Source organism: Ahaetulla prasina, chromosome 2 (genome assembly GCF_028640845.1).
Source record: "Ahaetulla prasina isolate Xishuangbanna chromosome 2, ASM2864084v1, whole genome shotgun sequence".
In the NCBI taxonomy this organism is placed as follows: Eukaryota; Metazoa; Chordata; class Lepidosauria; order Squamata; family Colubridae; genus Ahaetulla; species Ahaetulla prasina.
In genome coordinates this window covers 18086570-18113259 of record NC_080540.1, presented here as the reverse complement: position 1 = coordinate 18113259, position 26690 = coordinate 18086570, and the positions used below count along the sequence as shown (strand labels likewise).

The window sequence follows — 26690 nt, the reverse complement described above, 5'->3', positions numbered from 1 at the left end:
TCATAAGCCATAGATCATAAATCATAAGATACAAATAACAAGTGATAAGGAGAAGGTAGTAGGAAAGATGAGAAGATAATATCAATTCAGCCGTACTACATCTTTAAGCATAAGCCAGTGCTGTAGAATGTTTTAAATGTTTTAATAGATGTCATGGGGATAGTAATAGAGTGATGTCATGGGGAAAAATATCTTTATGACTAGTTGTTTTGGCATGCAATGCCCTATAGTGGCATCCTGAAAGGAGAAGTTGAAACAATTTATGTTCAGGATGTGAGGAGTCTGCAGATATTTTTCTCAGCTCTCTTTCTGGCTAGTGCAGCATACAGGTCCTCAAAACAAATATTAAGGTTTGGTGTGATGTTGATTGATTTAGATAATAACCCAAAAGGAAGATTTCTGAAGACTTTACAACGAGAAACTATTTGGAGGAGAAATGAGAAAGGATCTGTTGCTGAAGAGTGAAATTCCTCCTTCGCTTTCTCCTTTTCTGATAAATGAAGTTGCTGCCTTCGAAACAGAAATTTATCTTATATATTTTGATAAATAAAAATGTGGGAAGCCTTGGAAACAAAGCAGGCTGGTCTCACAGCACTTCCTGTGCGATCTTGTGGCCCACCTTCAGTGGTTGGGGCTGCTGCTCATTCTAAGAAGAGTTCGTACAAAATCGCTCTTCCTCCTTCAGATTAAACTAGTAGCTGGAGTAACAATGAAGGAAGACGGCTGTAACTTATACTTGAATTACCGGCCAAACAGAATGGAAAGGAGATTCAAGAAATCTCAGCTGCAAGGTAATCTATGGCTTATTTGTAGTTATTGGGAGCTTCTAAGCAGATAGTTTTGATGGTCTCAATACAAATATCTTCGTGGGGATCTCAGCAATAAGGGAAAGAATGTAATTGCCAATTTCTCTTTTGATCAGGTATCTTATTGATGCAATCTATTGTATGAGTTCACCTTTCTCACCTTTCAGCCTTTTCACTGTGTCACTAGGCAAGATTTCTTGTTTTCAGCAGGATAACAGAGTTGGAAGGGACCTTGGAGGTCTTCTAGTCCAACCCTCTGCTCTGGCAGGAGACCTTATGCCATTTCAGACAAATGGTTGTCTAATCTCTTTTAAAAATCTCCAGTGATGGAGCGCCCACAACTGATTAAATGGTTGTTTCTAATAATGCTCCATAACTAGTAATGAGCAGTGAAGAAAGTCTGTTTTCCATTCTAGTGTGTTTCATGGCATAAATCACTTTAATTTAAAATAACATATGCTTTGTCTCCAGGCCTTTCATATGAGTATATATACAAGTAATCCTTGACTTACGGCCACAACTGAGTCAAAAATTTATGTTGCTAAGTGAGAAAATTTGTTAAGTGAGGTTTGCCCCATTTTACGACTTTTTCTGCCACAGTTGTTAAGTGAATCATTGCAGTTGTTAAATCAGTAACACGGTTCTTAAGTGAATCTGGCTTCCACACTGACTTCGCTTGTCAGAAGGACGCAAAAGGGGATCACATAACCCCGGGTCAATGCGACCGTCATAAATATGAATCAGTTTCCAAATATTGGAATTCTGATCACGTGACCAAGGAGATGCTGCAATAGTCATTAAGTGTGAAAAACAGTCATAAGTCGCTTTTTTCAATGCCGTTGTAACTTTGAACAGTCACTAAATGAACTCTTGTAAGTCGAGGACTACCTGTATATGTATATGTTTGCATACTTCTTCTCTCTCTCTCTCTCTTTGTGTGTACATATGTATGTATACACACACACACAGTTTTGTTTTAATCTTTGTGTTTGTGACAGAGAGATCAGTTATAACTTTACGATGAAAAAGTTAACATGTCGTATACGCTATAGAGCACTGCACACCAGAACAACTAGACACAAGAATAGTTTTTTCCCGAAGGCCATCACTCTGCTAAACAAATAATTCCCTCAACACTGTCAGACTATTTACTGAATCTGCACTACTATTAATCGTTTCATAGTTCCCATCACCAATCTCTTTCCACTTATGACTGTATGACTATAACTTGTTGCTGGCAATCCTTATGATTTATATTGATATATTGACCATCAATTGTGTTGTAAATGTTGTACCTTGATGAACGTATCTTTTCTTTTATGTACACTGAGAGCATATGCACCAAGACAAATTCCTTGTGTGTCCAATCACACTTGGCCAATAAAATTCTATTCTATTCTATTCTATTCTATTTTCAGTATTTTTAGTATTATCAATATAGAAAAATGCCTAGAACAGAATAATCCAACCTTCCCCACCAAATCTTTTGGAATATCATCTTCCACCAGCAAGGTCATCGTTGCCCAATACAGCCACAATTTATAATCCGAAATATCTGAAGCTATCAAATTGTGAAAGACTGGGGGAAAAAATCAGATTTCTTTGATATAGAAGGACCATAAAAAAAAGCAGGCAGGCTGTGAAGAATGCAAACTTTTATTACCCCTTTGTAGGAAAGAAAAGACCAAATTAAACATAGAAAATAATATGATTTATATTATATTATATTCAAGATTTATACTTCCTATGTGGAGAAAGGACTTCATGGTTTAAAGTAGACCATTTTGTTGCTAGTTCATCCCTTATTTTATACTAAGGAATGAACTTAAATCCTCAAAATGAAAGAAAACAGAATCTGAGCTAGCAGAAAGGTAGTCCTTGACTTATGACCACAATTAGGAGCAGAACATCCACTGCTAAGCAAGCCAGTTGTTAAGTGAGTCATGCCCAATTTTACAACCTTTTTTTGGACATGGTTGGAAGTGATGCTTCAACCATCGTAAATGCATGCCGGTTATCAATTAGAAACAGTTGTAACACACTTTTTTCCAGCTTCCAACTTTTTGAACTGCAACATTGAACGGTTGCTAATGGTTTTTAAGTTGAGCTACAGCTGTACTTTAGTTGAGCTACATGTACGTTTCCCAGCAAATAAGACCCTGTCTTATATTTTTTTGAACCCTGAAATAAGCACTTGGCCTTATTGCCATGTGCTCAAAAGCCCAATTGGGCTTATTATCAGGGGATGCCTTATTTTGGGGGAAACAAGGTACGTTAGTTGAGCTACCAAAAACACAATTGAAGAGGACTATCACAGGGGTCTTCCTTAAGATTTTATAATCCTTTGTTGTTGTTAGTTGTGAAGTCGTGTCCGACCCATCGCAACCCCATGGACAACGTTCCTCCAGACCTTCCTGTCCTCTACAACCCCCGGACACCATTTAAGCTCATGCCTATTGCTTCAGTGAGTCCATCCAGCCATCTTGTTCTCTGTCGTCCCCTTCTTCTTTTGCCCTCAATCTTTCCCAGCATTGGGCTCTTCTCCAGTGAGTCCTTCCTTCTCAATAGGTGGCCAATGTATTTGTGTTTCGTCTTCAGGATCTGGCCTTCTAAAGAGCAGTCAGGGTTGATCTCCTCTAGAGAGATTTTAAATTTTAAATCTCCTTAAGATTTTATAATTTGGTGCTCCAGAGTCCATAATCATGCAGCGAGGCCTCAGGGACTAAAAGGTCTCCTTCTTCAGACCAGCACCACGAGACACTGCTAATGGAAGTAGCTCATATCTCCTTTGAACCTTTCTTCAGCATAGAGCCCGGATGGACACAGAATAACTGCACGATATTTGCATAACATTGGAAAAGTGAAGAGATTCCTATTGAGGAGAAGGTGATTAGGAAAATATTACAATGTGCAGAAATGAATAGATTAACATTAGCAATTAAAGAGAAAGAACAAACTGAATATTATGTGATATGGGAAGTATTTTATCAATGGTTAGAGACAAAAAGGGGAAACTGGAAATAAAAGAAGATGAAAGAAAAAAGAAAATATGTTTAGATAGAGTTATAAATAAGATGATAATTGTTAGGATGAGGAGGATAATTATGTGTAATGTTGTTATTATTGTATTTTCACTAGAGGACATGTTAAGAGGAAAAATGAATAGGTTTACAATGTTTAACTGTTTAACGTATTATAATTTTAAGATTAGAGAATTATATTAAGTGAAAGATGTTGTAAATGTTGAAGATTGGCACATAGAGATATTTGAACTCAGATAACACACTGTTTAAGGAAAGATTTGTATTTTGAAAAAAAAAAAAGAATAACTGCACGGAGCTCCCATGTCTGTTCTGACAGGAACTTGGTTTTTCAGATCCTCAGCCAGCCAGAAAACCACTTTCACTTTTCAGCCTTGAGTTATTTTTTTCCTCTTTCTTTTCACTCTCCAGCTTGGACCACTCACTTCCTCTCCAGTTTGGTTCCAGATTTCTGTGAAATTAAAAATGAGGGGAAGTCTATCTGACCCACCTTCAGCTCTTCAGAGTAAGGTTGGGATAGAAGGTTGGATTAAGATCAACAATGGTGCCCCTCAATTCTTCCCTTGCTCAACTGACAAAACAGTCAGACTCAATACACACTGAAAGTGAAACAAGATTATAAATTCAGTTTTCTCCCAGGCCATCCCCCAGGTTGTACCCTACAGCTGTATTAATTTAAAACTTTTATTTATTTATTTTTAGAACATTTATATTGATTACTCAACTTACTCAGGTAGCCTACAGAATATATTTATTGAACACTATAAGCAAATTATTTACTTATAACTAAGGCATTAGAAAAACATGCACACTTTCAACACTTTTTAATGCGTTTTAATAACTTTATTACACTATAATGGAAACATGGAACTACTAAAATTTTTATGAAAATTAAAGTTGAGTGTGGCAGTGGAAGAGTTAAGAATATGATGGCTAGGGGAAGAAACGTGTACCCATAAACGTGCTTATTTTACTTAATGATTAATCCAAGGCAGGTGAGATACTAATGTATGTATAAATATATTATTTGGGGGAAAATATTATTCATAACAAAGTGTGAAACATTTGCTACCAATTTCATACACCTCCATTCTTTCCTTTCAAACATTTCTGTGGTGGGTTTTTCATAAGGTCCTGATATGACTAACTCAAATATATGAAAGGAAAGAAGAAATTTAACACTGGATTAAACTGTCAAGGCTGAGTTCTGTACATTATTTCCTTTTAAATCTAGATTAATTTTCCATCAACTGCATATTTTATTAGTGAATGTGTTGTAGCCAGCCTAGCCAAGCCAGATTTTAAGGTCAACAGACCTTTAAAAACAGAATTTGTGGGTCAACAACTGGAAATAGCTGCACAATATGAGGTAAAAATAAGTAGGAACAGCATGCCTCTGAGCATAGCTGACTACTTCAGCTTCAACCACAACAATACACGAGCACACAATAGATTCAAACTTAAAGTAAACCGCTTCAATCTCAATTGCAGAAAATATGACTTCAGTAACAGTTGTTAATGCCTGGAATGCACTACCAGACTCCGTGGTCTCATCCCAAAATCCCCAAAACATTAACCTAAGACTGTCTACTGTTGACCTCACCCCATTCCTAAGAGGGCGTGCTTAAGAGCACCAGCGTGCCTACCGTCCCTGTCCTAATGTTCCTTTTAGTTGTATTCATTTTATGTATTCAATTCATGCTTATACTTATATATATTATTTAATATGTATTTGACAAAATAAATAAATAAATAAATATGGTCCTTCTAGGAATTTATAATGGGTCCCAGAACCAAACTCTCAGATTTTCCAACACTCAGTAATATTTTTCAGCTGCAAGTAGTTTGAGTAAGGTTTCACTTATGGGATGATTCATTTGTCACTTCCCTAGTTTTCATTTTCCCTTGAGAGATTAGCAACAATGATGCCCAGTGCTTTACTCTTGCTGGTAAACTGAAAAGGGAAGAATAAACTAAGAGTAATCTACAATGGGAGAAGGCCAGGGAAGGGGTAGTGTTTTTAAAAGATTTTTATCCCACCCTTTATATGGTGGGATAAAAACCTTATTGATATATTAAGATTTATTAATTGTTGTTTGTATCTTATGATTTTGGATCTTATGATTTATCTATCTATTTCTTCTTCTTCATCATCATCTTTATCTATCAACTATCTCTATCTCTCTATCATTTATCTATCATCTATCTACCATCTCTCTCTCTCTCTGTCTCCCTCCCTCCCTCCCCCCATATCTATCTATCTATCTATCTATCTATCTATCTATCTATCTATCTATCTATCTATCTATCTATCTATCTATCTACCTATCTATCTGTCATCTAGCTATTTATCTATTAAACTAGCAACTTCCACAAGCAACATTAATGGGGGAACCCAGATTCACTTAATGACTATATGATTCACTTAACAACTGCAATAATTCGCTTTAAGAACCACTGCAAATGAGACTTATTTGACTGCCCTGCTTAGCAATGGCAGTAGGATCTAGATTTATATATTGCTCCATAGTGCTTTACAGCCCTCTCTTAAGTCACATTTTCAGTGCCGTTTTAACTTTGAACGGTTACTAAATGAACTATTGTAAATTGAGGACTACCTGTATAGAGGTCTTATTTTCCTTGTTTGCTTCTTTCCTTATCTCTTTGTTTCCAGATTTCTTGCTGGAACATCCTCGGGGTCATTGCTTCCTGGTAGGATCTGGATGTGCTATAATCCTCATTCTTGTGGCAGCCCTCACAGCACTGGGGATCTGGGGTGAGTTATTTGAAACTTGATATTTTCCATGAATGCGTATATTGTACATACACTAGTCATTTCTAACAAATTTATTTTAAAAATAAATAGAACAAGAAGCAATGGGTGGAAACTAATCAAGGAGAGAAGCAACTTAGGGCCGGTTTAGCTCTGCCTGGTAAGGCCTGTTATTAAGAACACAAAGCCTGCAATTACTGCAGGTTCGAGCCCGGCCCAAGGTTGACTCAGCCTTCCATCCTTTATAAGGTAGGTAAAATGAGGACCCAGATTGTTGGGGGGGCAATAAGTTGACTTTGTAAATATATACAAATAGAATGAGACTATTGCCCTATACATTGTAAGCCGCCCTGAGTCTTCGGAGAAGGGCGGGGTATAAATGTAAACAAAACAAAAACAAAAACTTAGAACTAAGGAGAAATTTCCTGACAGTTAGAACAATTAACCAGTGGAACAACTTGCCTGTAGAAGTTGTGGATGCTCCAAAACTGGAAATTTTTAAGAAAATGTTGGATAACCATTTGTCTGAAATGGTGTAGGGTTTCCTGCCTGGGCAGGGGGTTGGACTAGAAGACCTCCAAGGTCCCTTCCAACTCTGTTGTTGTTGTTATTGTTGTTGTTGTTGTTGTTGTTGTTGTTATTATTATTATTATTATTATTATTATTATTATTAATGCATTATTTATAATTTAAAATGCTACCAGTGCCTTTGGGCAGCATGCAAGGATTAAAACAGAGAAAATGAGATTTTTAAAACCACAAATAGAAGATAGTCATTTTTCTCCCCGATGAGAAAAAACACAAACCATTAATATAGCATTGTTCAAAATGGATATACATTTTTAAGGGTTTCAAGGCTTTGCCCTTTTTTTTTTTGAAGGATAGCAAGGTTGGGATTGCAGACGTCAATAGGAAATTATCATTCCAAAAAAAAGGCAGTGGAAGTGGAGAAAGGAACATTGACAAATTATGTGTTCTAAAGGAATCGCTGACAGTGTAAATACAGTTTTAATCCTCGACTTACAATAGTTTATTTAGTGACCATTCAAAGTTACAACGACACCAGGGGTGGTATTCACTTACTTTAACTACTGATTCGCAAATGTGAGCGTGCACGCGCCACCTCAGCACATGTGCAGGACCTTCCGCACACGCGCAGAACATCAAAACCAGGATGTGATGACGTCCAGGTGGGTGGGCGGAGCCTCCTGCCACCACCGATACTGGTGCGCCTGAACCGGATAGAACCGGCTGAACGGCACTGAAAAAAGTGACTTGTAACCATTTTTCACACTTATGACCATTGCAGCAACTCTTGGTCATGTGATCAAAATTCGGATGCTTGGCAACTGACTCACATTTATGATGGTTGCGGTGTCCCGGTGTCATGGGATCACCTTTGGTGACCTTTTGACAAGCAAATTCAATGAGGCAGCCAGATTCACTTAACAACTGTGTTACTAACTTCACAACTGCTGTGATTCACTTAACTGTGACAAGAAAGGTCGTACAATTTAACAACTGTCTCATTTAGCAACAGAACTATTGGGTTCAATTGTGGTTGTAAGTCGAGAACTATCTGTTCCATTTATCATACAAAAGGAGCATAAGAAAGTTAGAGAAGAATGGATGAAGATCAAGGTAGCTGATCAGTAGCAATAGCACTTAGACTTATATACTGCTTCACAGTGCTTTTACAGCCCCCTCTAAGTGGTTTACAGAGTCAAAACATTTCCCCAACAATCCGGATCCTCATTTTACTGACCTCAGAAGGATTGCCGGCAATTTGGTAGTTCTATTCCCACTGGCTCAAGGTTGACTCAGCCTTCCGTCCTTCCGAGGTTGGTAAAATGAGGACCCAGATTGTTGGGGCCACATGGCTTGTAGTTGTAATTTAACCCTTAATCACAGACATACTATTTTGGCTACGCTACTACAGACATGAGGTCATAATGACAAACTCTAGGTGCTGGCTGTAGTCCACATAATTGCACAGCAATATTGTGACTAGTGGACGTAGATTGCACCTGGTCATCAATTTCATCGGGAGCTTCATCATCGCTGATGTCAAAATCGGTGACAATGGGTTCCTCATCGTCCATTACAAAACTTTCGTTGCAATCCAATTCCACTTCACGCAGATCACTCTCTGCTTCTTCATACCATGTTAGAACAGTTTCTTCAAAGTTTGGATGACCAAATCACACTCTTTTGGGCGGAAAAAGTGGCCCCGACATTATAAAAAAAATATACGTTAACAAAGATCTGCAGTCAAAATGACCGCAACTCAAATTCAAACGCCGCTACAGAAAACACCAAATAACTCATGCAAGCATGATGCTGTGTCAGCCTCCACTTCAATCCTCACATCCTTTTGTACTCTTTATATTCAGTAGTTAGATTGCATGGGGTTTTTATGTGTAATGTAAATAGCTCATGAATTCAGTTTAGGTAGAGAGGGCCCTTTAAGAGTGTCGTCTGACATAGTTTGAATTCAACAGGAAAGTTAGAGCGCGAGCTTTCAACGGACATTGCATTCCTGAGATGATTTACAGCCAGAGACCTGCGGAAGAAGATTACCACGGGGGCCGAGAAGGAGCTGGCATTGGACCAAACCTGCTGACCTCTTGGAGGGAGGAGGGACTAACAATGGGATATGGAATGTTAGCCATATTTTGTCTCAGATTCAACTTTATACTGCTGCAGTCATGATGTATTTAGTAAAAGTACTTTTCTTTATTTGCAAATGAAGTCAAGGTGTATTCTTTCCTAAATATAATCAGAGGCAGCCTGACATGCTGTATATACTCTTATTGGTGGGAAAACAAAAGCTATTCGCAACCGGAACTGTCCATTTCTAAAAATAGGGGTGTTCTGAACATTTTGGAAAACTGTTGCAGTGACTATAGCTGCAGGTCTGTGGTTATCTATTAACATTAGCTGAAGTATGTGTAGGTGTGAATGTGTAAAATAACAGCCTTACAAGTCTGAATATGTTGAAAGAGAATTGAAGAGATAAACATAATCTAATCGAAATGGATCACTGTTTAAATATTTATCTCAAGGTTGAAGATTGCCAGAGGATAGTCAGATTTGATGCCTCCGTACAGTTTTAACTGCACAGTTAGTTCTTACTAATGAATGTTTTTTAGATGTAGGTATATCTCTCCCTAGTTCAGGGTCTAAATTAAAATCTCACTGAATCCTCTTTCAACCTACAGACATGTGGTATCTGCTAAACTATGAAAATATTGAGAAAACATAGCAGCAGAATCTAAATCTAGGTGAGAAGCAAGCAAGTCCAGTAAATGAAATACCCTGTTCCCCCAAAATAAGACATTCCCTTATAATAAGCCCAATTGGGCTTTTTTTTTTTAAAGAAAATAATTTTTATTTCCATTTTCCAACATCATATTTATGTACAAACTATTATCCATCATTAATCATTAATTTTATTTATTACTGATTCAGGCCTGCCCGACTGCCACTTCCTTTCTTCACAACCTCCCTCTCTACCCTCTACTACTTTCCGATCCTTCATCTCCTTCACTTTACTACTTCCTCTCCTCCTTCCCCACTCCTCCCTTCTTCCACCCTATCTAACCTTCTTATTTCCTCCTCCTTCTCAACTCTTTCCTACCTACTTTCTTTCCTCCTTCTACCCCTCTCTCCTTTTCTTTCTGAAATGGCAGTCGGGCAGCTCCAATATCATTTTAAATTTTAATTTCATATCTTCAAACATTACTGTACATTAATAATCAATCCATGTATCATTTCCCCCCCTTTCCCCCCCTCCTCCCCCTTCCCCCCCGGACTTCCCAGAGCAAATACCGGGTATTATGACCAACAATCACAAGCTAAAGTATACAAAATATACATAACCTCCCACCCTCAAAAATTTAAAACTTTAAATCCCCTCACAATAAAAATAAAGAGATAGGAAAGAATAATAAAAAAGAAAAAAAGTACCAACTTCACATATTACTTCTTCTTAAAATCCATTTTTATAATTAATCCATCTTCTCAAATTCAATTTTTTTCCACTTGTATATTCCTTCAAATTTCATAAGTCCATTTCTTAAATTACAGTCCATCTTCTCGAACTCAAATTTTCATCACATATATTTCTTCAATTGCCATAACATTTAATGTCCATTCTTCTTACAGTCCATTTTAAAAATTAGTCCATCTCCTAAAATTCAAATTTTTCCCCCCACTTATATATTCCTTCAAATTTCAGTCCATTTCTTAAATTACAATCCAGCTTCTCAAACTCAAATTCTCATCACTTATATATTTCTTCAATTGTCATAACATTTAATGTCCGATGTTCCAATACTACTCCATCAATCAAATATCATTTCGAATAAAGTCTCTCAAATACAATACTGTATTTCCAGCTTAACTTCATAACTTTTACTGTCTATAAACTGTCAATTAAAACAAATAATCATTTAAACTACATCCACAATATAACAGTAAACAGTTAAAATCATTATATCCACAACATTATCTAAATTCAGAAATTTTACTTTCCATCCTTCACAATTAAATAATATCATCCCATAGGTTTATACCATACAAATAACAAATAACAAAAAATCCTATAATTTATATCCTAAACAAATCAATTCCAAAAATTAACCATAATCATCATATTCACATCTTAAACATTCCTCCCCTCTCCTATTCTATTTTCCATCGTTTCCAAACCAGTTAACTTAGCATCTAACAACAAAGGATTCCCACTCTTTAAAACATTAATATAGAAATGTCTTGCTTTCATAACTGAATTAAGAAAATACTTTCTACCTCTAAAATTCACTGACAAACCCATTGGAACTTCCCATCTAAAATATATCTGATGTTTCTTAAACTCATTCACTAAAAAAGCAAATTCTCTTCTCTTTCTTAACATTTTAGGAGGAATTTCCTTCATCATTTTTATATCTTGTCCCAATATTTGAAATTTATTTTTATAAAAGGCTTGCAAAATTTCATACCTGATCTTTTTAGTTGTAAAATAAATAACCACATCCCTCGGTACTCTATTTTGTCTTGCCCACCAAGAATTAATACAATAAATTCTTTCAATATTAATCTCAAAGTCTTCTGGCTCCACACCCTTTATCTGAGCAAAGGCTTGCGTAAAAATCTCTTTTAAATTTTCTTTCCTACTTTGCTTCAACCCCCTCATCCTTATAGCATATTCCATCAATCTATATTGTAATATTACTCTTTCTTCATCTGCCCTATCTACCTTTGCCTGTATATCTTCCATCTTATTATCTAAGTTCCAGTTGTTTTGATTCTTTTGAATTTCCTCTATTTTCCTTTGCAACTCTAAATTAGCTTTATTGATTTCTTCAAGATTATCTTCCATTTGAATACAAGAGCTTAATATTTGCGCAATTGCATCCTTTACCATTTTCATTTCCCTCTTCTGCTCTTCCACCACTTTCTTAAAATCCAACATCTCTTTCTCTATTTCATCAAATTTTTGATCTATTTCTGAAAACGACTCTCCAAAACTCCTGTAAAAATTTCTTAATTCCTTTTGATTTCTTCTTTTAATTTCTTCAAGATTATCTTCCATCTGAATACAAGAGCTTAATATTTGCAATTGCATCCTTTACCATTTTCATTTCCTCTTCTGCTCTTCCACCACTTCCTTAAAATCCAACATCTCTTTCTCTATTTCATCAAATTTTGATCTATTTCTGAAAACGACTCTCCAAAACTCCTGTAAAAATTCCTTAATTCCTTTTTGATTTCTTCTTTTAATTTTTGAATCTGAACTGAAGAAATTTCAAAATTTTAGTGACTTTTGGTACTATTTGCTTAAAAGACATTTTTAAAATATATAACCTAATAACGGACAAAAAAAGGTTAAAAAAGAAAAATTCAAAAAACTTTTCTTCTAAATCACTATAATCCCAAAGAAGAAGAAAAAATATAAATCATAAAATTCTCATTTCTTCCATTTAGTCAGTATCTTCCTATATATCTTCTAGTACACTAGCTGTTAATAAGCATTTCTTTAACTTTCGTTTCCAGTACACAGATTCCACAAAACGCCATTTGCTTTCTTCTCTCCTATCTTCGCAACAAATATATCCTCAGGGGCTTGCAGTCTTCTTACAAACAAATGCTAGAACTCCAGTTTCTGCTCCGTCCACGTTACAATCCATCATAAATCAATATCTGCCGTGGAAACTGGATGCTGCATTTTTTCCTGCAAGAAAGCAGGAGCCCCCCCAGTCTGGAGCTTTTCAGGCTATGGAAGGAGCGCTCCCCTCAAGCCTCCAGAAACTTTCTGTGGCTTTTTTTGGGTGTTTCAACTTTTATTTATTTATTTATTTATTATTTATTATTTAAATTTGTATACCGCCCTTCTCCCGAAGGACTCAGGGCGGTTCACAGCCAGGTAAAAATACAATACAATAAATACAAATTAAAATACAATTAAAAAACTTATTAAAATTGGCCAGGATTAAAATTTGGAGCTAAAAACCCATTAAAACCCATTAAAACACTAACCCAGTCCAGCGCAGATGAATAAGTAGGTTTTAAGCTCATGGCGAAGGTTCGGAGGTCCGGAAGTTGACGAAGTCCAGGGGAGTTCGTTCCAGAGGCGGAGCCCCCACAGAAGGCCCTTCCCTGGGCGTCGCCAGGCAACACTGTCGCTACCGACGGCACCCTGAGGAGCCCCTCTCTGTGAGAGCGCACGGTCGGTGAGAGGTATTCGGTAGCAGCAGGCGGTCCGTAAATATCCCGCCCTATGCCATGGAGCGCTTTAAAGACATTCACCAACACCTTGAAGCGCACCGGAAGGCCACAGGTAGCCAGTGCAGCCGGCGAGGATAGGTGTCACTCGGGAGCCACGAGGGCTCCTCAATCACCAGCAGCTGCATTCTGGACTAACTGTAGCCTCCGGATGCCCCTCAAGGGAGCCCCATGTAGAGAGCATTGCAGTAGTCCAGGCGAGACGTCACAAGGGCGTGAGTGACTGTGCACAAGGCATCCCGGTCTAGAAAGGCGCAATTGGCGCACCAGGCGAACCTGGTGGAAAGCTCTCCTGAGACGGCCGTCAAATGGTCTTCAAAAGACAGCCGTTCATCCAGGAGAACGCCCAAATTGCGCACCCTCTCCATCGGGCCAATGACTCGCTCCCGACAGTCAGCGCGGACTCAGCTGACTGTACCGGGATGCCGGCATCCACAGCCACTCCGTCTTGGAGGGATTGAGCTTGAGCCTGTTCCTCCCCATCCAGACCCGTACGGCCTCCAGACACCGGGACAGCACTTCAATGGCTTCATTGGGGTGGCCCGGTGTGGAAAAGTACAGCTGGGTGTCATCAGCGTACAGCTGGTACCTCACACCGAAGCCACTGATGATCTCACCCAGCGGCTTCATATAGATGTTGAACAAAGGCGAGAGAATCGACCCTGCGGCACCACAAGTGAGGCGCGCGGGTGACCTCTGCCCGTCAACACCGTCTGCGACCGGTCGGAGAGATAGGAGGAGAACCACCGATAAACGGTGCCTCCCACTCCCAATCCCCCCAACCGGTGCAGCAGGATACCATGGTCGATGGTATCGAAAGCCGCTGAGAGGTCTAATAGGACCAGGGCAGAGGAATAACCCCTATCCCTGGCCCTCCAGAGATCATCCACCAACGCGACCAAAGCCGTCTCAGTGCTGTAACCGGGCCGGGAGCCGGACTGGAGCGGCCCCAGATAGACAGTTTCCTCCAGGTGAAGGGGAAACTGATATGCCACCATACTCTCTACAACCTTCGCCGCGAAGCGAAGGTTGGAGACTGGACGATAATTACCTAAAACAGCCGGGTCCAAGGAAGGCTTCTTGAGGAGGGGCCTCACCACCGCCTCTTTCAAGGCGGCCGGAAAGACTCCCTCCAACAAAGAAGCACTCGTAATCCCCTGGAGCCAGCCTCGTGTCACCTCCTGAGTGGCCAGCACCAGCCAGGAGGGGCACGGGTCCAGTAAACATGTGGTGGCATTCAGTCTACCCAGCAACCTGTCCATGTCCTCGGGAGTCACCGGGTCAAACTCATCCCACACAACATCACCAAGACCGCCCTCAGACGTCCCGTCCGAATCGCTGCAATCTTGGTCCAGACCGTCCTTCAGCTGAACGCTGAATGCTCATCTCTCCCTCTTTGCCCGAGGGAAGAGACTTACAAGCTGTTGGACGATGATTTACGATGTCCTGACAGCTCTACAGACTACGGGGTTAGCAGTCTAAACAAGATTGCTTTTTCAACGAAGCGGAGCCAGAGCGGAGGTCCAAGCCCAATTGGGCTTTTGAGCGCATAAGGCCTAGTGCTTATTTCAGGGTTCAAAAAAATATAAGACAGGATCTTATTTTCAGGGAAACACGGTAGAATCATAAAATAAAATATAAATAAAATATTTCAACTGTAGGAATTACCATCATACATCTCAAAAAGCAATTTAAAAATCTGACACGGATATAAATCATGAACTGCTGAATCTGACCTGGGAAATTCCTTTAATTCTAATCAAACACTATTTAGGTATATGTGTGTTCAACCCAATCTCTAAGAGTTTAGATCGGCATGTGGGCTCCTCACAGGGGAATTCTCCTAGAAGTGCATTTGAACTGAAGACCAGGAAACAATCATACTGATTAGATTATTGACAATGTTTCTCTCCGTCCAGACCTGAAGAGATAAGGTCTGCCTTTATAACCTTTATAGCACTACATAAATCCTACCCAGCAGTGAGGTGTTTATTTTGAGCGTGTGGTCAAAATGGAAGCCAATACAGATACACAGTAATTACAGCCAGTAATTACAGAAATGAGGGATTGCTTTCTGGATACTGTAATAGCTACAGTAACAACATAATGATGTAATAATAATAATAATAATAATAATAATAATAATAATAATAATAATAATAATAATAATAATAATAATAATAATAATAATAATAATAATAATGTTTTAATTTGTATACCGTCCTTCTCCCGAGGACTCAGGGCGGTGAACAGGCCAATAAAATACAAACAGAAACATACACCATAATTAAAACAACCCTTAAAAAACTGATTCGATATGCCAGAGAATTTAAAATACCATTACACCCCATAAAAATGACAGGAATTTAAAACCCACAATTAAAATATTTAAAATTTAAAATCAGGCCAGTCCAGCCATATGAAATAAATAAATTTTAAGTTCGCGGCGAAAGGTCCTAAGGTCAGGTAGTTGTCGAAGCCCGGGGGAAAGCTCGTTCCACAGGGTAGGAGCCCCCACAGAGAAGGCCCTCCCCCTGGGGGCCGCCAGTCGACATTGTTTGGCTGACGGCACCCTGAGGAGTCCCTCTCTGGAACACACTGGACGCTGGGAGATAGAGGCCGGCAGTAGGCGGTCCCGTAAGTAGCCCGGTCCTAAACCATGGAGCGCTTTAAAGGTGGTAACCAATACCTTGAAGCGCACCCGGAAAACAACAGGTAGCCAGTGCAGTCTGCGCAGGATAGGTGTTACGTGGGAGCTCCGAACCGCTCCCTCAATAACCTGCGCAGCCGCATTCTGGACTAGCTGAAGTCTCCGGGTGCTCTTCAAGGGGAGCCCCATGTAGAGAGCATTGCAGTAGTCCAGATGAGAGATAACGAGAGCATGAGTGACCGTGCATAGGGCATCCCGGTCCAGGAAGGGACGCAACTGGCGGATCAGGCGAACCTGATAAAAAGGTCTCCTGGAGACGGTTGCCAAATGATCTTCAAAGGACAACCGACCATCCAGGAGCACGCCCAAGTTGCGTACCTTCTCCATCGGGGCCAACAACTCGCCCCCGATAGACAGCCGCATCTGCAGCTGACTGTACTGAGATGCCGGCATCCACAGCCACTCCGTCTTGGAGGGATTAAGTTTGAGCCTGTTCCTCCCCATCCAGACCCGTACGGCTTCCAAACACCGGGACAGTACTTTGACAGCTTCACTGGGGTGGCCCGGGGTGGAAAAGTACAGCTGAGTATCATCAGCGTACAGTTGGTATCTCACCCCAAAGCCACTGATGATCTCACCCAGCGGCTTCATATAGATGTTGAACAGGATGGGTGAGAGAATCGATCCCTGTGGCACCCCACACATGAGGCACCTCGGAGTCGACCTCTGCCCCCCTGTCAACACCGTCTGCGTCCGGTCAGAGAGGTAGGAGGAGAACCACCGATAAACGGTGCCTCCCACTCCCAACCCCTCCAACCGGCTCAGCAGGATACCATGGTCGATGGTATCAAAAGCCGCTGAGAGGTCTAATAGGACCAGAGCAGAGGAGTAACCCTTATCCCTGGCCCTCCAGAGATCATCCACCAGCACGACCAAAGCTGTCTCCGTACTGTATCCGGGCCGAAAGCCGGACTGGAATGGGTCTAGATAGACAGATTCATCCAGGTACTGGGGTAGCTGACATGCCACCACACTCTCTACAACCTTCGCCGTAAAGCGAAGATTGGAGACTGGCTGGTAATTCCCTAAAACAGCTGGGTCCAGGGAAGGCTTCTTGAGGAGGGGTCTCACCACCGCCTCTTTCAAGGCAGCGGGAAAGACCCCCTCCCGCAAAGAAGCATTTGCAATCCCCCGGAGCCAGCCTCGTGTCACCTCCTGTGTAGCCAGTACTAACCAGGAGGGGCACGGATCCAGTAAACATGTGGTGGCATTCAGCCTACCCAGCAACCTGTCCATGTCCTCGGGAGTCACAGGGTCAAAATTATCCCAAACCACCTCAACAAGATGGGTCTCGGACTCTCGTCTGGATCTACCCAATTTTGATCCAATCCGTCCCGAAGCTGAATGATTTTATCGTATAGATAACCGTTAAACTCCTCGGCACGCCCTTGTAGGGGGTCCTCCCGCCCCTCCTGTTGAAGGAGAGAGCGGGTCACCCGAAACAGGGCGGCCGGGCGGTTATCTGCCGATGCAATGAGGAGAAGCGTGGGCGTTCGCATCCCTCAGTGCCACTAGGTAGGTCCTGCTATAGGACCTAACTAGTGTCCGGTCAGCCTCAGAACGGCTGGATCTCCATACACTCTCTAGGCGTCTTCCCCGGCGTTTCATCTCCCTCAGCTCCTCAGAGAACCAAGGAGCTGGTTGAGACCGACGCCGGGTCAGAGGCCGCAAAGGCACGACACGGTCCGAAGCTCCAGCCTGTTCCCAGGCTGCGACCAGCTCTTCAGTCGTGCCATGGGCCAGATTCTCGGGAAACGGCCCAAGCTCCGTCAGGAACCTCTCAGGGTCCATCAGGCGCCTGGGACGGAACCAACGCATTGGTTCCGTCTCCCTGCAGCGGTGGGTAGCGGTCTGAAAGTCCAGACGAAGGAGATAATGATCTGACCATGACAAAGGGTCGATAACTAAATCTTTTAGAATCAGATCATTCAACCACTGGCCAGAGATAAAAACCAAGTCTAGGATGCCTCCCCCAATGTGAGTAGGGCCATCAATTAATTGAGTCAGGTCCATGGCCGTCATGGAAGCCATGAACTCCCGAGTGGTCGAGGATGCCGTGCCAGTTGATGGCAAGTTGAAATCCCCCATGACCAACAGTCTAGGGGTTTCAACTGCCAACCCAGCTAGCAACTCCAACAGCTCGGGCAGGGCTGTTGTCACGCAGCAAGGAGCCAGGTACGTGATCAACAAGCCCACCTGAGTCCTATGACCCCACTTCACATAGAGGGTTTCACACCCAGCTATCTGAGGCACAGTGGTCTCCCTCGGTTCCAGACTCTCCCTAATAATAACCGCCACCCCGCCACCCCTACCTTGGGCCCTCGGCTGATGAAATGCTCGGAAACCTGGTGGGCACATCTCTATTAGGGGAACCCCCCCTTCCGTGCCCAACCAGCTTTCCGTAATGCCCATAACGTCCGTGGTCCCTTCCTGAATTAGATCAAAAATCAGGGGAGCTTTATTAACCACGGATCTTGCATTAAATAACATCAGCCGAAGGCCCAAGTCCCGGGTATTCTAGCCACTCGGGGAACGGGAGAATTCTGGGGGGCCGGAGCACGCGATCGCTCTTAAATAGCGAGGGCGTGCCCCCAAAACCTGATATGGCCCCCCCTTCCGCCATATCTGCCTCTCCCACATACCGTATTGATCGCAAAACCCTGACGAACTGGAACGAGACCCTCCCCCACCACCTTCGGACCTATTAAATTACCGCCGCGAACACTTGCTGGACTCGTCACCCCCCCGACGGGGTAGTGGTGACGATTATATATTGTATATTGTATATTATATTATATTATATTATATATTATATATTGTAATATAATGATATTAATTAATGAATGTTATAATAATATATGAGAAGAATATGAGAAGAATACTAATACTAATACTAATACTAATATGAGAAGAAATATCCATCTGGTTCAGTTCCAAGCCGGGAAGAAGACACTAGAAAATGGAGGCTGATTGGAAAGATGTTTTATTGATGAAGCATGACCGCATGGGTTTATGGTCCTGGGCAGCTGACAAAATGGAGTTGAGAGTTTTTATATCTTCTGTGAGCTTTGCACTTGAGCTTCCTGTTCCTGGGCAAGAATATGTATTCTATTGGCTATTATGTATTCTATTGGCTATTATTTCAGATTCCTATTGGGTCATGTAGGGGGTCATAGCCGGCTCTATAGGCAAAAGAGGAAATGCAAATCCTAGGTGTTTGTCTGAGCTCCCAGGTTTGGTTGATGTTTGGACTGCTCTGAGATGATGTAATGAAGGGCCTTGTGTGTGAAAGAGTGTTGGGCAATTCCTATTGTGGCTTAATGGCTTTTTTCCTGCGTTGGATCTTGAGTGAAGGCTAATCCTACCATTCTGCCTTTGTTCAGACTTTGCTGCAGGGAGTTTCACAATATCTTGTCTTGAATGGATACAGCTATCTAGATACTTGTCTTCCTCTTTCAATAAGCTCTTTATCTCTTAAGTGCTAACATCTGCTGTAGGCTATTAAGGAAAGTGGGGGTTGCTTTCTTCCTCTAAAAAAATACAGTTTCTCCATTTCTTCCTTTGGGGAAATATAATATTCCACCTTTTTAAATATTTCTCAAAATATTTCATTCTTCTAGGAGGGGGTAGGCACTGACTTTCTGCATTAATATAACTACACAAATGAAAGTTGTATTTACAAAACCAGGCCGTTTTTCTGTGTATGTACAGGATAATGTAAGAACTCAAATATTAACCTGCTTAATTTTCAGCTTTCTCGGTTTCTTTCCTGTTATTGCCTTGTAATTTATTACACCTCTTTCTCTGCCTTCCTATCTCCACTGCTGGCTCAGGAATGCTCTGAGTTTGCAACTGGTTGTCTTGCTGCCAAAAAAAAAAAAAAAAAAAAAAGCTTTTAATTCATTAAGTCCCTTTGTGCAGAATCTGAATTTACTTCACATAACATAGTCCATCTTCCTGGTCTTTCCTCACTCCTGGAAGCTGTTCTAATTTTCCTCCATTTCCAGGGATGGAGTCTCTATTCTTGGCAGGCTGAGTTTTCCTCCATTGTGTTCCATATCCTCTCCAGCAGATTGTTCAGCAGCATTTGAAATACAGATGGGTTTGGCTAGTCTAGAGAAAAGAAGGACTAAGTGGGACATGACAGCAATATTCCAGTATTTGAGAGGCTGCCACAAAGAGGAGGGAGTCAATTTATTTTCCAAAGCACCAGAAGGCAAGACAAGAAACAATGGATGGAAACTAATCAAGGACAGAAGCAACCTGGAATTAAGAAGAAACTTCCTAACAGTGAGGACAATTAACCGGTGGAACAGCTTTGCCTTCAGAAATTGTGGGTGCTTCATCACAGGAGGTTTTAAAGAAGAGACTGGACAACCAGAGGAGTAGACCAGAGGAATGCTGTCGATATAATTTACTTGGACTTCAGTAAAGCATTTGATAAAGTAGGCCATAACCTACTACTAGATAAAGTAGAAAAATGTGGGTTAGACAGCACCACCACCAGATGGATTCGTAACTGGCTGACCAACCACACTCAACGTGTAGTCCTCAACGGAACTACATCCACATGGAGGGAAGTATGCAGTGGAGTACCCCAAGGCTCTGTTTTAGGCCCAGTACTCTTCAACATCTTCATCAATGACTTGGACGAGGGGATAGATGGGGAACTCATCAAATTTGCAGATGACACCAAGCTGGCAGGAATAGCCAACACTCCAGAAGATAGGCTCAAGTTACAGAAGGATCTTGAAAGACTTGAACATTGGGCACTATCTAACAAAATGAAATTCAACAGTGAAAAAAGTAAGGTTTTACAATTAGGCAAAAAACACAAAATGCACAGGTACCGTGTATGTGGTACCTTGCTCAATAGTAGTACCTGTGAGAGGGATCTTGGAGTCCTAGTGGATAACCATTTAGATATGAGCCAGCAGTGTGCAGCAGCTGCTAAAAAAGCTAACACAGTTCTGGGCTGCATAAACAGAGGGATAGAATCAAGATCACGTGAAGTGTTAGTGCCACTTTATAATGCCTTGGTAAGGCCACACTTGGAATACTGCATTCAGTTTTGGTCGCCGCGATGTAAAAAAGATGTTGAGACTCTAGAAAGAGTGCAGAGAAGAGCAACAAAGATGATTAGGGGACTGGAGGCTAGAAAATATGAAGAACGGTTGCAGGAACTGGGTATGTCTAGTTTAATGAAAAGAAGGATTAGGGAAGACATGATAGCAGTGTTCCAATATCTCAGGGGTTGCCACAAAGAAGAGGGAGTCAGACTATTCTCCAAAGCACCTTAGGGTAGAACAAGAAGCAATGGGTGGAAACTAATCAAGGAGAGAAGCAACTTAGAACTAAGGAGAAATTTCCTGACAGTTAGAACAATTAATAAGTGGAATGACTGCCTGCAGAAGTTGTGAATGCGCCAACACTGGAAATTTTTAAGAAAATGTTGAATAACCATTTGTCTGAAGTGGTGTAGGGTTTCCTGCCTGGGCAGGGGGTTGGACTAGAAGGCCTCCAAGGTCCCTTCCAACTCTATTGTTATTATTATTATTAACCACTTGTCTGAAACGGTATAGGGTCTCCTACTTGAGCAGGGGACTAGAAGGACCTTGAAAGTCCCTTCCAGCTCTATTCTGATTGATTTTTGCCAGGTTCAATTATCAATAGTTAGGGCTTATACGGCTGTTATTTTTATGATCTGTGATTGAAGCCCTCTTTGATTCCTTGCTTAAATTCTCACTGCCTCTTTCATTTTATAAATAAAGTCATATGTACCACTGTAGAGGGACATTCTAACTTTTTCTTCTTTTCTGCCTATGTGCAATTTTTGGTTTTTTGTTCCTCCTGCCAAGAATTACCTCCAGTTATTTGTTTCTTTGGATTTCCCGGCTTTCTAAATGTTTTATGGCTAAGATGATCGTTTAATTTCTCTGGGAAGATGTATTTGAGCAGGGGATGGTGCCAAATTTGCATTTGTGTGAAGAGCTTTTAGTTCTACCCATAAAAAAAATCTCCCTCAGAAGTCCCAAAAAGCCACCTGGCTTGGTGTGCTTATGCTTTATGCTTACACATTGTTGACCATGCTTGCTAATAAAACACTTAGAATTGCTTTCATCTTCCCAAAAGAGGGTTTGAATGTTCCTTTTAGAAAATAAAGGCTGCCTCTGATTTTGATTAGGCATAAGTTTTACATTAAAGGATTACAGGGTTGTAAAAAGGGAGTTTGTTCCTATTCAGATCAGTAGGGAATTAAATTGTCCTTGTAATCCCCTTTCACCTTCCTCACCCGCTTTTTTTTGTCACAACTGTATACAATATACAGTATACAGTATACAATATACAGTATACAAGCTTATCTATTAAGATGTGGGTTCCTTTGATTTGAATGCATTTTTGTCACGTTTTAACTTTTTCTCCTTTTTGATCCCCTTCCCCCTTTTGTATTGCATTTTTAGCTTTCTTTGAAGCTTAATAAAGTTGAATAAAACAAATAACATTTTGCTATTGAAAAAAATCAAGACAAATTTTAAAAAAGGAAAAAAAGGAAAGGTTAACCGATGTGATTCAATTTTTCATTGGTTAATAATGACATGAATTTGGCACGGCTGTTGAATTATTTGATGGTACATTGCAGTGAGTCAGAGATAGTGTAATGTATCTTTAAATGTTTTGGCGGGAAAAAAGCACGTTGCTGATTGGTTGAAGCCACCGGCTAAACTGTATATAAAGAGAGGTTTTTCCCAGCCCGGGTTGCTGGGTTCACCATATAGTAAAGAGCTGTTGTCACTATCCTGGTCTCCTGCCTCGTTATTGCCCGAATCTAACAGATAGTTAGATACTTTTTGAAAAATTGCCAAAGGAAAAGAAATCAGCTACATGATCAAAGACACTAAAAGGTTCCCTTAGTTCTTAAGAATGGATATGAACATTGCAAAAGGGGAAATTTAATACTCATCCCCTGTAACCACACAGAACAGAAAGTTTAGGCAAAAGAAAAATGCAAGGAAGATGTTTTTTAAAAAAAGATGCATACATTAACTACAACTGTCTGAAAAGCTTCTAGTAAATAATATTTGGCTCTTCAGCTGATGTTGGCTGGCATGAATATAGTCAAGGGAAAGCCTGTTATAGTTTGGCAGCAATTGTTGGCTGGGACAAAAGTAGGCATGGCCAAGGATTGGCACCCAAAGCTGTATTCCAGCCAATCTGGAATAAAATAACAAAGTTTAAATGGATGTTGTCTCTCTACTACAGAAGGTCCTTAACTTACAACCATTCGTTTAAAGTTACAATAAGCACTGAAAAAATGTCTCATGACCATTTTTCACATTTGTGACCGTTGCAGCATCCTCATGGTCACGTGATCAAAATTCGGACGCTTGGCAACTGAGTCATATTTATGACGATTGCAGGACCTAGTTGTTATGTGATTCCCCTCTTGCAACCTTCTTGCAAACAAAGTCAACAGTGAAGCCAAATTCACTTTACAACTGGGATACTACCAACAACTGCATTGAATTGCTTAACAACTGTGGCAAGAGATGTTCATAAAATGGGGCAAATTTCACTTAACAGCTGTGTTGCCTAGCAACAGAAATTCTGGGCTCAATTGTGGTCGTAAGTCGAAGACTAGCTGTGTGACAGTTGCACACTGTCATGTGATCCCCATTTGTAACCTTCCCAGCTGGTTTCTGACAAGCAAAGTCAATGGGGGAAGTCAGATTTGCTTAGCGATCACGCAACTCACTTAAAACCCTGTGGCAAAAAAAACCACACAACAATCGCAAAACAGGGCAAAACTCACTTCACAACTGTCTCGCTTAGCAACAGAAATTCTGGGCTCAGTTATGGTTGTAGGTCGAGGACTACCTGTAGGCAGCTGAATGATCACCTCACTCTTGCTATAAGGTTTGTATGAACCAATATGGCGATCAAAAGAGCAATCTGGCTTTGCTTGGCTTATTGTGGCCTCAGAGCAAAGATAGCAGCATAAGGAGAAAAAAAGAAAAAAAGAGAAGTCTATATTAGTGTTAAAGGAGAGAATGGGGGAAAGGGAGGCCAAGACATATGTGCAAAGCTTTGGTAAAGCAAGCAAAGGAAATATCTAAAAAGGTTAAACCAGGGCAACTAGATCAAAATTTGTTAATCTGAGACGTCCCACTACTCATCCAAGTAACGTCATCCATCAAAATAAAAGAAATTGTTAGGCAGAGAGTCATTGGAATATATGAACTCTTGTTACACCAACTGCAGGGGTTTTTCCCTGCAATAAGTAAATGAAGACTCAATCATTCACACCAAAAGTATTTAACAAGGTTATATCCGGGCAACTAGACCAAAGCTTCATGAGTCAAAATATTTTTTTAAAAAAAGTAGGCAGAGATTATTTATTATTTTATCGTAGACTATTTTATTTTGACTTATGAAATTACTGGGATGAGTAAGGAAATGTCTCAGATTAACAAAATTTGGTTCCAGTTGCCCTGATATAACCTTTTTAAGATAATTTTGGCCTGGATGATTGAGTCTTCATTTACCTACCCATGTTTTCCCCAAAATAAGACCCTGTCTTATATTTTTTGAACCCCGAAATAAGTGCTTGGCCTTTTGGGGAGGGTTTATTTTTTGGGGGGGGGGGCTGATTGCGTTCAAATGCCCAATTGGGCTTATTATCAGTGGATGTCTTATTTTAGGGAAAACAAGGCAGGGGTGAAATCCAGCAGGTTCTGACAGATTCTGGAGAACCAGTAACGGAAATTTTGAGCAGTTTGGAGAACCGGCAAATACCACCTCTGGCTGGTCCTAGAGTGGGGTGGGAGTGGAGATTTTGCAATATCCTTCCCCCAAGAGTGGGGAGGGAATAGGGATTTTGCAGTATCCTTCCCCTGGAGTGGGGTGGGAATGGAGATTTTGCAGTATCCTTCCCCTGCCATGCCCACCAAGCCACACCCACAGAACTGGTAGTAAAAAAATTTGGATTTCACCACTGAAACAGGGTATATACAAACCAAGGAAAGGTACAGGGACTACTAATGGAAAAAGAAGATCCACCTACACAGAGGAACTAAGAATTCTCGCCTTCCTTGCATTGATAGAAAAGCTAAGGAATTGGGGAACATAGAACATACATGATTTAGCAGATCCAGAGTGAGCTCCAATCTTGGTCCGTCAAGCTATTTCCATAGGGAGTTGGGATGCTGAAATTTAGCTTTGTGAGCAGCTGTGAGCAGCCAAAACAGGAAAAAAACAACCCTGCATAAATATGGACTTTTTAAGAAGAGTGAGGGTAAAATAAATGTCCAGAGAACAGGAATATCACAAAAGAAGCCTTTTTGTATTTGTTTTTAAAGTGCTACAATGAAGCTTCCTGTATGTGCATTTCTTTATATATATCTCCAGAGGTGGGATTCCCTTCTCTTCCCTACCGGTTCGCAAATGTGACTGTGCACATGTGCACCTCTGTTCATGAGCAGTAGTCACGCATTACGTCCAGGCAGGTGGGCGGAGCTTCCCACAGTCGCTGCTACCAGTTCGCAAGATCCGGAGAGAACCGGCTGAATCCCACCACTGTTAATATCTCCCTCCATTTGTTTATCAGCTAATTAGAAATCTTTTTTAAAAGTCTTTCAGCTTCAGAGAACTGCAGATGATCAGGATAACATTCCTGCTACTGAAGCAAAGCAGCAAGTCAGCAAAGAGCCAGCAGGAGAAAAATGGAACAAGCTGTGGCGATTTCTGTGTAAGCACCATTGTGACAATTCCACAGGTATGTTCTCAGATTTCAAGGGTTGTGCATGGCAACACTAACACCAACCAGCTGAAATTGCTTGAAAATGCCGCTAATTTTCAGGAGAAAGACTCAACTCAGGGAGGCCCGCTGATCAGAGAAATCCAGATGGCGGCTGCAACCACACAACTAACTTTGTGGTGTGCTTCAGTTGCAGTCTTTCCTGGACCAGGACTCAGACATTCAATCCCTAGTCATCTCAAGATTAGACTACTGTAATGCGCTCTACATGGGGCTACCCTTGAAGAACATTTGAAAAGTATAGCTGGTGCAGAGTGCGGTGGCACAGGTAGTTTTGGGGCCGCCAAGAATGGCTCCTGTAATGCCACTGCTTCACAATTTGCATGGGTTACCAGTCTGCTTCTGCGTCCAATTCAAAGTGTTGGTCACTTTTAAAGCCCTTCATGGCATGGGTCCAGGTTACACGAGGGACCGTCTCACCCCACTGGGATTGGCTCGTACCACTCGTGCCAGAAGAGGAGGCATGCTGCGGGGTCCCATCAGCCCTTATTATTCCAGCTGGCGGGGTCCAGGAGGAGGACTTTCTCTGCTGTCACCTCTGCCCTCTGGAACATCTACCACTCCCTCCCCCCCATGTGAAATTGGCCTCAACCCTCCTACCCTTTCATAAGGGCCTAAAGATCTGGTTCTTCCGGTCAGTTTGGGGCCTCAGTGGAGGAACAGCCCAGTGGAGGTGGTTGATCGAGTAATAAAAGATCCCCACTCTCCACCCCACTCTCCCCTCATCCTCCCCATATGTCTTTGTTGTTAATGTTTGAGT

At 41.2% G+C, this 26690-nt stretch overlaps 1 protein-coding gene across 1 annotated transcript in view; it reads left to right on the top strand.

Moving 5' to 3' along the window:
* Positions 1-288: 288 nt before the first annotated feature.
* LOC131191691 (killer cell lectin-like receptor subfamily B member 1B allele B) overlaps positions 289-26690 on the top strand; it is a 38977-nt gene continuing 12575 nt past the window's right edge. Inside the window, exons 1-3 of the mRNA XM_058170099.1 lie at positions 289-791; positions 6522-6623; positions 25745-25888. Of these exons, the coding sequence (XP_058026082.1) occupies positions 710-791; positions 6522-6623; positions 25745-25888 (328 nt within the window). The 5' untranslated portion in view covers positions 289-709. The remainder of the gene's footprint in view (positions 792-6521; positions 6624-25744; positions 25889-26690) is intronic.